The sequence below is a fragment of the Carlito syrichta genome, unplaced genomic scaffold, assembly GCF_000164805.1.
Source record: "Carlito syrichta isolate Samal-C Ts95f unplaced genomic scaffold, Tarsius_syrichta-2.0.1 Scaffold308663, whole genome shotgun sequence".
Lineage (NCBI taxonomy): Eukaryota > Metazoa > Chordata > Mammalia > Primates > Tarsiidae > Carlito > Carlito syrichta.
This window is the reverse complement of record NW_007252759.1, coordinates 93073-106176: the sequence shown is the minus strand read 5'-3', so window position 1 is coordinate 106176 and position 13104 is coordinate 93073. Positions and strand designations below refer to the sequence as shown.

The following is a 13104-nucleotide window of genomic DNA, read 5'->3' as shown; positions in this document are numbered from 1 at the left end:
TTATAAAGAAATGATTAGGATTGTTTTTTTCAGACCTCACGGGATAGCAGCACTGAAAAACTTCTGCAGAAGCTCAATGGCTGGTATATGGAGAAAGAAGGTACCTTCCTTTATTTTGCACCATTTTAAATTTAGACGTTAATAAAACAATACAAATCAGGTCTTCCTCTCTATGATTTTATGTGCTTTGCTAAAAACACTTCTAATTGATTTTTACCTCTGTATTTGTTTTGCTATGATATGAGTTGAGCAATGGTCTATTTAGATCCATTGCCTTTAAAAACAGTAAATATCATAAAAGGTTTTGGTTTCTTCTGCTTCTCTTCAGAACCCATCTATAAGACCTCTTGTGCTTTGACTATTCATGCTATTGGACGATACAGCCCTGATGTTTTAAAGAACCATGCCAAAGAAGTCCTGCCTTTAGCATTTCTAGGCATGCATGAAATTGCTGATGAGGAGAAATCTGAAAAAGAAGAATGTAACTTATGGACTGAAGTGTGGCAGGAGAATGTGCCTGGTTAGTAAATAGTGCTGTGAATGAAACCTCCTTCTTAGGAACCGCATCTAAAGTTTTTTGCTTGTATTCTTTATTCACAAACTCCTCTGTAGTTAGTTTCCCAGGACCGTAGCAACATGCATCCCATTTAATTTTAAGCCCATCCAGATTCCTGAGTTCTCACAGTTGGCACTCAGAGGTCTTCTCTGTTCATTCATCACTGCCATGTAAGAGAATATAGACTCTGTGCAAGCATAGTAGAGCTTTACATTTTTCGTTGAGAGTGTAAATGATTTCAGGTTGCCTTAGAGTATTATTTTAGAGTCGTGTTTCTTATACATGTGTTTCATCTTGATACCTATTGAAGGATGATGACCATTTGCATGATACCCTCCTATGGACACCCAGATTCATAAAGTTCTACCCTTGTAAAAATTAGCCATACTGCTATACTTTTTCTCTCTTAAAGAGAGTGATGTGTTTTAGCAGTTTAGAATCCTACTTTGACTGTTGGTTGCTGACTTTTTTCAGACTTAGAAAAGAAAAATCAGTCAATTTTTCTTGTTACTTACGAGTTGTTTTAATTTTGCTTTTTATAACCTAGGTTCCTTTGGTGGCATTCGATTATATCTGCAGGAATTGATTACTATTACCCAGAAGGCTTTACAATCTCAATCTTGGAAAATGAAAGCACAGGGTGCGATTGCCATGGCATCAATTGCAAAACAAACTAGCTCTCTAGTACCTCCATATCTAGGAATGATACTGACCGCATTGCTGCAAGGCCTGGCTGGAAGAACATGGGCAGGCAAGGTAAAGGAACCATTTGTGTCCAGTTAAATTTAAGGTATCCTTGAAGGATTCTGACTGCATCTTTTATTTTCTACAATAATAAGAATCTGGTTTTGTGTGACTTCAGATGGATTGTTTTTGTGAACCAGATTTTTGGGTAAACTTTGCCTGATTAACTATGATATGTCATTTCAAAGTGTAACCCACGTGTCTTTGAATAATACACAATAATGCTGGATATTGATATATTTATCAGATTCAGCCCTCCAGCTATGTCGTTAACCAAGTTGTCAGCATTGTGTACCTGTTGATTCACAAACAGGTCAGAATTTGTCTTATGTGAAATAGAGTAGCAAGGTGAGCTGCTTCTAAAACTGGGGTTGAAGATGCCCATTTATGGGGCCTGTGATTCAGTAAGTCACTTTTTACACAAAGGCTAAAGTATAATACTTACAGTGAACACTCAGTGGGGAACATGAGATTGTGACAATATACAATGTGATCTACTTTATGTTGTAAAGATCAGTGATGACCCGTGCAGCTGAAGAAGTAGTACTAGACTAGGAGTCAGGCATAGTTCTAATACTCTGGTTGACACTCTTTTGTCTAAATTGGATCTCTAGGCCTTAATGAAATGGAGAAGAAGATAATTATCTCACATCCATGATTTGGTGTACAACTCAGTGAATATGCTTAAATAGTAAACAAGAGTGTTAAACAGTAAAGTGCATTAAAGATGACTCTTGTTAATTTTTGTTGTCATAGTTATTGAATATTAATAAGGCAATTATAATCAGAGGGTAGAGTGTGCAGATGACATGTGTGGGCTTAATAGTATTCTCTCATTTTTCAATTCCTTAGGAAGAACTGTTAAAAGCCATTGCCTGTGTGGTTACAGCTTGCAGGTAAACATTCTTTCAATGAGATGCCTTTTCTTAAATTGAATCTGAAAGCGACAGCCTTTATTAACTGTTCTGTTGCTTTTGTATGGATCCTGTAGCGTAGAGCTGGAAAAATCTGTGCCTAATCAACCCAGCACCAGTGAAATTCTTCAAGCTGTTCTGAAGGAGTGTAACAAAGAAAATCTCAAATACAAGATTGTAGCAATCAGCTGTGCAGCTGATGTCTTGAAGGCCACCAAAGAAGACAGATTCCAGGAGTTTTCTGACATTGTCATACCTCTAATCAAGAAGGTAATGACTACCTGTGTCCTTTCAGGTCTGGTTTAAACTTTTAAAAAGTTTCTTAAAAGTTCCCCTCTGTGTCCTGATTGCATGTTTTATTATTAGCATTAATTTAGTTGCAAGTAAGCAGAAAAATCCCCAAATACCATGACCTCGTTAAGCAAGATAGAAGTTAGTCTCTTATATAGTAGTTAGGAGCCTCACAGACCCTTCAGAGATTCTGGCTCTTTACAGCTCCCAGCTCTGCCATCCCTAGGGTATCTTCATTGTTTTCATGGTCCACAGTGTATTCGTGTTCCAAACAGGCATGGCAGAGGAGATGAAGCAAAGATACAGGACTACAGTGGGCATGCCAGTTCTCTTTTAAGGAGAGTTCCTGGAAACTACTACATGGCACTTTCACTTATATCTGTCCCATTGGCCGGTACTTAGCTACACACCCATACCTGGCAGCAGATGAGGATAGGGAAGGTAGAATTCATTCTGGGCATCCATTTACCCTCCATGGGAGAAGGGGAGAGTAGTAAATGAGCAGTTTTTGTCATCATAAACTTTGCCTTGCAAGTATCTGCAGAAGCCACCCTAGTTAACCTGGAGGGAAAACAAAATGCTCAGTGAACCATGTGGATTGCCTCTGTCATGTAATGGGGTTTGGTTAAAAAAAAGACTTTGGTTTCATATGGGAAATGGAGTACTCGTTTTTAAAGATTGGACACTGGTTCAAGGAAAGAAGGATATGATTTACCTATTTATTTGTGAAACATGATGAACTATTTTAAATAGCATTCTTCTTTTCTTGCTGCTAATTTGGAGTTGATTTGGATTTAGAGAATTACTGAGCTTCCTTCTGTCTTTAACCCTCTGATTCTAATGCAGCTCTTCTTATGTTATGCTCAAAATATTTTGTATGCAGTACTTTTTTTGCTTTTGTTTACAGATTATTTTAAAGTCTTTTCCAAGTATTAAAAGGGTAGTATTCCTATTACAAATTCTTGTACAAATAGGAAAACTTATGGTAGAGAATTTATTTAATTATTGGTTAATATCTTCTCCTGATTGCTGTAATAGTATACCTGTCTCTTTGAGGAAGAAAATATTAAATTTTGCTTTCCTTTTCTTTGATATATCCTAGAACTCACTTGAAAGCATTGGGGTCCGGACAACCAAAAATGAAGATGAGAATGAGAAGGAAAAGGAACTCCAGGTGGAATCTCTGCTGGGTGCCTTTGAAGGCCTGGGCAAAGCGTGGCCTCGAAACGTGGAGACCCAACGTAAGCATCAGAGGTTGCATTTGAAGAAGTGCCGTAATCAGAGATTACTTAATAAGAGCAAAGATTTTCTATATGACAGATTATAGTTGTTGTTTCTTATAGAACCTAATTGATTATTAATGAGAATTATCCAATAGAAATTTTACTACTACATGAGTATATAGTATTACTGATTGTAGTATTACTTTGTTAGGGCTGCTGTAAGAAAGTACCACAGACTGGGTGGCTTAAACAACAGAATTTTTTTTTCTCACAATTCTGGAGGGTGAAGTCTAAGATCAAAGTTTCAGCATGGTTGGTTTCTTCTCAGACCTCTCTCCTTGGCTTGTACTGGCCATCTTCCTCTGTGTCTCTGTCCTAATTGCCTCTTTTTATAAGAACATCAGTCAACCGGGCTCGGTGGCTCAGCCTGTAATCCCATGCCTTTGGGAGGCTGAGGTGTGTGGATTGCCTGAGCCCGTGGGTTCGAGACCCGCCTGGGCAGCGAGACCTCATCTCTACAATAAATCAAAAAAAAAAATCAGCTGGGCGTGGTAGCACATGCCTGTAATTCCAGCTACTCGGAAGGCTGAGATGGAAGGATCGCCGGAGCCCAGCAGGTTGGGGCTGCGGTGGCTGGGAGCGGCCACTGCACTCCAGTCTGGGTGACAGAGTGAGACTCCAACTCAAAAAAAAAGAACATCAGTCATAGTGGGTTAGGGCCACTCATATGGCCTCTTTAAAGACCCTGTCTTCTAATACAGTCATATTCTGAGGTCCTGAGAGTTAGGACTTCCACCTATGAATTTTGTGAGACATAATTCAGCCCATAACAACTGTGATACATTTTATGTGGATATTTTGACTATAAAAAGAGTTCTGTTACTCTTCTTTATGATTATAGTTCTACTCCAAGGCACCCACAGAATTTGTTAGTGGAATCTCTTCATCTCAAAATCAATGACCTTGTTACCAAGTGTTCAGTTAGCAAGTGAAATCTCTTTCACTGAGAGATCCATGACTGTCTTAGAGATTTTCAGGATTGGACGTGTATTTCCAATGGACTAAATGAATGAACAGTAAACTTTTATTGTTGTATTAAGTTGCAGCTAGTTTGAAATCCTTTGACAAGTTTCTAACTTTGGGACAGTGCTTCTCTTTTAAGTTCACCTTGTGTTGGGTCTCATGGTCCATACTGCTGAACATCTTAATATTCTTTAATATTACAAAAAGTATTATTGTTTTTTGTATGCTTGGATATATCTAAAAGTCAGACTTAAGGTTTTCTTTTTTAAATTTTTATTTTATTTTAAAGATGTGGAGTACAATTCAGGATTAGGTATACAAGTGGTCATCATATAGGTAACGTTTGGACCTCCCTTTGGTCCCCACTCCCCACTTTGTCTGGTTTGAGATCAGGTACCCTTATTGATGTTATGTGCCCCCATCCCTGGCAGTATCCCAGTACTGACAATCCCTTCCTTATAGTATTATGGTAAATGTTCAGGGTCCACTTTATGAATGAGAATATGGTACTCAGTTCTTTGTTTCTGTGATAGATCTCTGAGTATTATAGACTCTCAATCCATCCAAGTTGCTATAAAGTCCACATATGTATCCTTCTTTATGGCTGTGAGATATTCCATCGTGTATCAGACTTAAGGTTTTCTTTGAGCCCTGGCATCCTTTGTGTGAACTTATATATTTTTAATTAACTTTTGATTACTGGGTAGAGAAAGTTCAAGTAGGGAATATATAAAAAAGATGATACAAACACAGAGCAGTTTATTTTAGTATAAGACATATAAGACCACCCTGGGCTACATAGCGAAGCCTCATTTCTGTTAAAAATAAAGAATTTAGCCAGACGTGGTGGCATGCACCTGTACACACAGCTGTTCAGAACACTGAGGTGGAAGGATTGCCTGAGCCCGGGAAATTAAGACTGCCATGAGCTGTGATTATTGTAATCATGCCACTGCACTTCAGCCTGAGTGAGACCCTCACTTAAAAAAAAAAAAAAGGCAAAATGTACATTTATTGCCAGTTATTGAGCAGAGAGCCAAGACCTTTACTTTGAGAATTTAACTGTTATACATTGACTTCTTATAATATATCATCTGAAATTTCTGGTTTTTGCTTTTTAAAATAGAGAAAGAAAACTTTAAAATAGAAAAAGAAACTTCACTCTTACAAAACACTCCAAGTGCAGGATTTAGATATTTACATCTCCCCTATCTTTACATTTGTTTGAGCCCTACTAAATTCTGCAGCATTTAAAAATAGCTCCTTTGTTGAGTTTTCTACTCCTGATTTGTCAGGTAACGTGATAATAATATAATAATACATAGGTAATATTAATATAATAACAATGGCAGTTGGTTTGTGATAAAGCACTGGTAACTCTTGGGAAACCTAGTTTATAGAAGCTTGTGAGTGTATAGAAAGGAGTTTCTGGCCTCCGGAGTGCAGCTTTCTTTGGTTGTCATTCAGGGAGTTTTATTTTTTTTATTTTTTGAGATGAAGTCTCACTCCATCACCAGGCTGGATTGCCATGGCACACTCACAGCAACCCCAGTGTGGTCATTCAGGGAGTTTTATTTTTTTATTTTTTGAGATGGAGTCTCACTCTGTCACCCAGGCTGGAGTGCCGTGGCACACTCACAGCCACCCCAGTGTCGACCTGCTGGTGGGCTCTGGCAATCCTTCAGCCTTCAGCCTTCCAAGTAACCAAAACTACAGGCACGCACTACAACGCCCGGCTAATTTTTGATTTAGTGTAGAGATGAGGTCTCGCCAAGTGGCCCAGGTGGGTCTCCAACCCGCAGACTCAGGCAATCCACTCACCTCAGCCTCCCAAAGTGTTGGGATTACAGGCTAAGCCACCAAGCCCAGCCTATTCAGAGAATTTTAAAGGGAAAGGGAGTGCAGTTAAAGTGCTGTCTCAGTTCCATGGAGGATAGTAGGCTCTAAAAGCAAACATTTATGAATAGTTTTAACTACACATTTTTTTTGAGAGGGTTCTGATTAAGGAAATTTGTTTGGGAGTTGGGCACAAAGTCACGCTGAAGTTTTTTGGGGAAGTTTCATGGCTTTAATTAAAGGCATTTATTGTTTTATTTCTCTCTCTCCTTCCTACTTCTGTCTCCCGTCTCTTTCTCTCCACCCTTTCTCTTTCTCTATTCCATTTCTCTCTTACTGTCTGCCTGCCCCTCATTTTCTCTGTCTCTCCCTTCTTCACACACTCTCTTCTGCTCTGTCCCACTTTATCTTTTGTCCCCAGGTTGTTATAGGCAGGAGCTGTGCAAATTGATGTGTGAACGGCTAAAACTCAGCACATGGAAAGTGCAGCTAGGAGTTCTGCAGTCAATGAATGCCTTTTTTCAGGGGTAATATGCTTCATGGTTCAGTTTTTTTTTATTTTGTCCCTCCCCCCAGCATTTTATACGTAATCAATGGAATTCTTATAAATTTAAAACTAGTAGCTAAAGTGACATGGTAAAATGATATGTACAGATAGAAATTGTTGGTGCCAGGAAGGTTTTAGAATGTTTCTTACTAACTAGCAGTTGTTTCTTGCTTTCTGATTTGTATAGGCTAATGCTTTTGGAAGAAGAACATGCAGATCCTGAGGCTTTGGCAGAAATTCTCCTTGAAACTTGTCAATCAATTACATATTCTTTAGGTGAGTATAGTAAACTGGAATTGATAAGTCATCCTAATTTTAAAGCTAAGGAGTCAAGTTTCAAGTATTTCCTATCTTGTCTTAGAACTAAATTTGTGGAACTGAGTTCTTCTACTTAATATATTCCATATGTACCCCTAAACTGGAATATTTAAATCTGGAACTATAATAGTATTTTAGCATTTAGATTAGAAAAACCTCTGTGACACACATTTTAGAAATATTTTTCTTTGGAAATAATTTCAAACTTACAGAACAGTTGCAACGACAGTACATATAATATTATGTACTGTGTGTACAGTTTACCCAGAGTAATCTGTTAACAGGTCCCATTTGCTTTGTCATTTTGGACTTTTACATACATGCTTTTTTCTGGAACCATTTTGTTCTCAAATTCTTTATTGTGCTTTATCTTACATAGCCACAATACAGTTATCAACTTTAGGTGTATAACATGAATTCAATATTTTTAAATCAGATTTTTATCATTTATATTCTAGTCTGTTCAGTTGACTCAGTAAAGTCTTCGTAGGATTTTTTTTGTCCCCTCCATTAGGGAATCTAGTCCCTGGATTCTTTAATCAAATTTTGTTGTCATATCTTTTTAGTCTCCTTTTATTTAAACACTTCTTTAGCTTTTCTTTGTCTTATATGACATTGACAATTTTGACGAATAAAGAGGCTTCCTTTTTGGAAAACAGAATGCTTCTCATTTTGTTGTGTGTTGAATATGTCCTCATGATTAGATCCAGGTTATAAATTCCCAGTTGGGATACTATATAAGTGATATGTCATTCTCACATTGAGGCACATAGTGTTTGTCCTCATTTGTGATGTTAATTTTGATTACCTAGTCAAGGTACTATCAATTTTCATTACTGTATAGTTACCATTTTTCCCCTTTTGTTTAGTAAGTAGTCTCTGGGAACATACTTTAAGACCATTCAAATAAGCTGTTCTTCTTCAAAACTTTGTCTAATAAGCAATCTGTGAAAAGATACTTTAAGACCATGCAAATATACTTCTCTTAACAATTTCTTCTCTAGGCCAGGTGTAGTGGCTCGCACCTGTAATCCCAGCACTTTGGGAAGCTGAGACGGGAGGATTGCTTGAGCCAGGGGTTTGAGACCAGCCTAGGCAACATAGTGAGACCTTGTCTCTACAAAAAATCAAAAAATTAGCTTGGCATAGTGGTGTGCACCTGTCGTCCCAGCTACTCAGGAGGCTGGGGTGGAAGGATAGCCTGAGCCTAGGAGATCAAGGTTGCAGTGAGGTGAGCCATGATCATGCCACTCCATTCCAGCTTGGGTGACAGTGAGACCCTAGACATACATACATACATATGTCAGTAAGTATGTAAGCAAATAAGTAAATAAACAGTGAGACCCCTCATTCAAATAAACAAACAAACAAATAAATTTCTTCTCTAGATTTAGTGTGCATTGATGATTCTTCCTTGAACCAAGTTTTACTAAGATGGTTTTCCAACTCTAGCACTTTCTTCACATTCACTATTTGATAGTTGGAATTCTGTTGTAAGCAAGAGTCCTTTCTTCTCCCCGCCCTCCCATTTTTATTTATCTGTTACTGGTATTGATTCATGGATTTATTTCCCCTTTCCTGCCTTGGGCTTGGTTGTGTTTATGTGTAAATTTTTTTGGTAGATAGTTTTACTGTGAACTAGATGTCATGTGAAAGAGTAGAGCCAGGTATGGTGGCTCATGCCTGTAATCCCAGCCCTTTGAGAGGTGTAGGTGAGAGGATTGCCTGAGCTCAGGGTTCGAGACCAGTCTGGGCAACTTGGCAAGGCCTCATCTCTACGATAAATAAAACAAAAGTTAGCTGAGTGTAGTGGTATGCACCTGTAGTTCCAACTACTTGGAAGGCTCAGGAAAGATTGCCTGAGCCCAGCAGGTCGAGGCTATGGTGACCATGAGTTGTGCCACCCCACTCCAGGCTGAGTGACAGAGTGAGACTCTGACGCAAAAAATTAAAAAAAAAAAAAAAGAGTAGACACCAAGGAAGTATGTTTCAGTTAAAATTGTTGGAGGTAACATGTTTTTATGGATAAATAACTGGCAGCTAACAAACTTGTATTTGCAGGGTTCCAGGTATTCCTGAGTTGGCCTAAACACTGGGTTGTATAATATTCTTTGGTAAAATGAGAAGAGGGTCATACAAATCTAAAGGTGTGACGTGGAGATGACTATGTGTTTGAGATAGTATCTTTTGATACCCACTTCTAAAATTAGTCTTTAAAATATTGCCATTTGTTGTGGTGGTTGGCATACTTGGCTAGCGATTTTTGCTTCCCCAAGTAAGGAATGTGGACATATAACACATTTTAAGTATTTGATGATAATTAGCAAAGGGAAGCTTCCTAAATAACAACAGCAAAAACCAGAGGTGTCTTTCCCTAGAGTTATAATTTCTGTATCTTTCTTTCAATAACGTGAGTTTAATCTTGGAGATTCTGTTTTTAAGGTTTACAGTATGAACCATATGATTTTCTTTTTAGAAAATAAGACCTACTCATCTGTGAGAACAGAAGCTTTATCTGTGATAGAATTGCTGCTTAAAAAGCTTGAAGGTAAGCTCTTGATAGTTCTGACTGGAGGCCCACAAAGTGACTGCTGGTAAAAGGTAACTGCTGTCATTTTCTCCAGTAGTGAATCTGTTAACTGATTTCAAAAGGAGGCCTCTCTTCTTTTTTATTATTTTAACCTCATGAATTAAGAATGTAGAGGAAACAGTTTTCTTCACAATCTTGTTTGCTCTTTTTGCTTCTCTTTGCTTAACAATTAAAATATCTCTCTTAGGGCTCCATCAAACAGGACCTTTAGACTAAATAACACTACACATCTCATTATTCCTTTTTCCTTGTTGAAATAAAAGAGTTAAGCACTTAGTCATATTACCAAGTTCTCAGTTTGCCAGGTATGCACTACTATAGTCTAGATGAGGAAAATTAGGCTAAAAGTAGTTAAATAACTTGCTTGAAATCACATTGCTAGAAAGTGGCAGAATCTTGTAAATAAGATTCAACATTTGATATACTTTCTTATGCTTTCTGATATTTTCTTTATATGTTATCTTTGGTACTTTCCTTAAAGAAAAGAGTTGAAATGACTTCTTTTGCTGCTGTGTGCCTTAGCTTGATACTTCCCTCTTCCTACTTTGCTTCAGTATAGTTCATTTCTCTTTCTCCTACTATCTCGAGGGTAGGAGATGAAACTCCCTGATGTGTTTTCAGGCTATTATCAATATCTAGATTTTGAGACACTCTTGGAACATGTGATCATTATATACTGATCTGTTATCAAGGGGTTGCTTTGTATTTATTTTGAGGGTGAGATATGTGGGGAAAAGTAGTTTTAATTTTTTTTCTTGCTTGTTCCATAGCAATTCTTTGGTTTTCTTTCTTTCTTTCTTTTTTCACTCAGAATCTAAACAGTGGGAATGTTTGACATCTGAATGCAGAGTACGCCTGATTGAGTCTTTAGCTACTATGGAAACAGACAGCAGACCTGAGCTGCAGGAGAAAGCATCATTACTGAAGAAAACACTTGAAAATCTGGAGTAAACTAGAAGGAGAAGACACAAGTGCCATGTTCATTAGGGGGTTGAAATGGTGGTATTCTTTGAAAAACCAAGTGGGGAAAAGTAAAGATTAATCTGTAGCATGCATCATTCCTTGGCTGAAATAAAATAAATAAAAAAGCCTTAAATTTGTTCCTTATTAGCTTTATTTTACTTGATGTTTTTAAAGTAACTGGACTGAGTGAACTTAATGGAACCTTGGATGTTTGAGATGTGGTTGTAAAGGAGACTGGCAGAAAGAGTTATTAAAAGCATTAAAACTGTTTTTAAAGGAATTAATAGACAAAGTTGCAGAGTAAACTGAGTACAGATCTTAGAACTGCACTCAAATGAAGCTATTTCAGGAAGGAACCCTGTAAATCACTCAGTTTAACCTCCTTCTTTTACCCCTGAAGAAATAGGCTCTGAAATAACATAGCTTCCTTTCTGAGGCCTGTGCCAAGCTCAGAACTCAAGTATTTAATGTCCTGTTCAGTAGTATACTTTCTTGTACAACTTGCTGCCAAATCAGTGCTAATCCTTTCCTACTCAAGAGACTTCCAAGATGAGGTACATTTAGGGTGGCATACGACAGTCCTTATATCAGAACTAAAGGGACCCTTACCATTGGGTTCCTGAAAATCAGAAGCTAAACATTGTCTTGCCATGCGTTTAGATGGCTGATTTTGAGAAAATGATTGTTTAGCATCTTTACAATTGAGATGATGAGTTCCGTCTCTATATGATAATTCTAATCATCATCCTTCTTCAGGCAGATGAAGGTAAATTAGGAGACACTTGCTTATTCTGCTTATCTGTGGTTGCATATTTTGCAAAACCAAAAACAACAAAATTGCAGACTGCCTTAGTTTTGACCATTTATAATTTCAAAACTATAATGACAACTTAAAATCTTCTACTCACTTTTATGCTAACGGTATAACTTTAAGGGTAGAAGGAAGGCCTTTTAATTAACCATCTAGGAATTGCTCTTTTTAAAAAAATGTCTTTTCTCAAAATAACATGATATCACTCCAAGTAAATAATTACAGCTAGGGTTCTTTTCTTTTTCCCCTTCCTTCAACTGCTCATGCCCTGCTTGAAGGTGTAGAGTAAAAGGAAAAACAAGTGTGACCTAAACGTTTATGGTAAATGGAGAACTCTGTAGCTCACCTTGAATTCCAGAGCACAAGATTGGTTTACGTTCGATACTCACCCCATATTGACATGAATACCAGGTATCTCCATGTTTTTTATTTTTGGTAGAAATTTCACATTTATTATTTTTGGTAGTCTCCATTGACCATTGTATTTCACATTTTTTTGACTGAATCGTAATAAAAATAACTCTTTACATCGTGACCCAGAATGTGTGTGTATGTGTATATGCCTGAATATAAAATCACTAACTGAAATGTTTCATGAAATGATATATACTCTTACAGTGTGATGCCTTTTAATATCTTTTCCCATCTTATCCTGATTTAAATGATCTTCAGACCTACTAAATTCATTTCCTTACAATGAGTTACTTCTCACAGTTTGGAAAACACTGCCATAAATGGTACCTAGACTTGACTAAATATGCTGTGTTTTGGGATTGCTTCTGAATAGGTAGGGGGTTTACAAATAAACACTTAAGTGTTTATTACCAAAACATCCTCTTTGCTGATACTGAAATGTATGAGTTATAGTAGTGTCATGAATTTTAAGGAAACTATCATGGACTGCCATTTGAGAATGGCTTTTGCTGGGGAAAAATTGACTTTCGATGTTTTTTAGAAAGTATATGGGCTCTTAAGACTTGGTATTTTTCACATCAGTGTCTCCCCCTTCACCTGGTACCCTCTCACTTGCATTTACAGTACCGGGATACTTGTCCTTGGCAGGAATGTAGTACCAGTCAGGTATTTTCAGAAAATAAGAGTATAAGGACAAGACTTATGCTCTTAGCCTGTGTCAAATGTTAATACCTTGTCAAATTTTATGCTTTTAAAACTTTTTGTTTTTTAATACTGAGACTTTTTCCTTGGTGCTGAGAGTGGTGCTAAGACACCCCAACCTTAGTACTATTGAATACCTGTACAGTTTATCTTATCTTTCTAAGCACATTTC

General features: G+C 37.4%; 1 protein-coding gene across 1 annotated transcript in view; it reads left to right on the top strand.

Annotated features, from left to right (window-relative positions):
- The window catches only part of KIAA0368 (KIAA0368 ortholog), a 118733-nt gene extending 107591 nt beyond the window's left edge, over window positions 1–11142 (top strand). Inside the window, exons 40-49 of the mRNA XM_008065558.1 lie at window positions 34–100; window positions 329–520; window positions 1104–1312; window positions 2153–2196; window positions 2292–2484; window positions 3608–3746; window positions 7009–7114; window positions 7322–7410; window positions 9929–10000; window positions 10854–11142. Of these exons, the coding sequence (XP_008063749.1) occupies window positions 34–100; window positions 329–520; window positions 1104–1312; window positions 2153–2196; window positions 2292–2484; window positions 3608–3746; window positions 7009–7114; window positions 7322–7410; window positions 9929–10000; window positions 10854–10993 (1251 nt within the window). The 3' untranslated portion in view covers window positions 10994–11142. The remainder of the gene's footprint in view (window positions 1–33; window positions 101–328; window positions 521–1103; window positions 1313–2152; window positions 2197–2291; window positions 2485–3607; window positions 3747–7008; window positions 7115–7321; window positions 7411–9928; window positions 10001–10853) is intronic.
- The last annotated feature ends 1962 nt before the right edge of the window (window positions 11143–13104 follow it).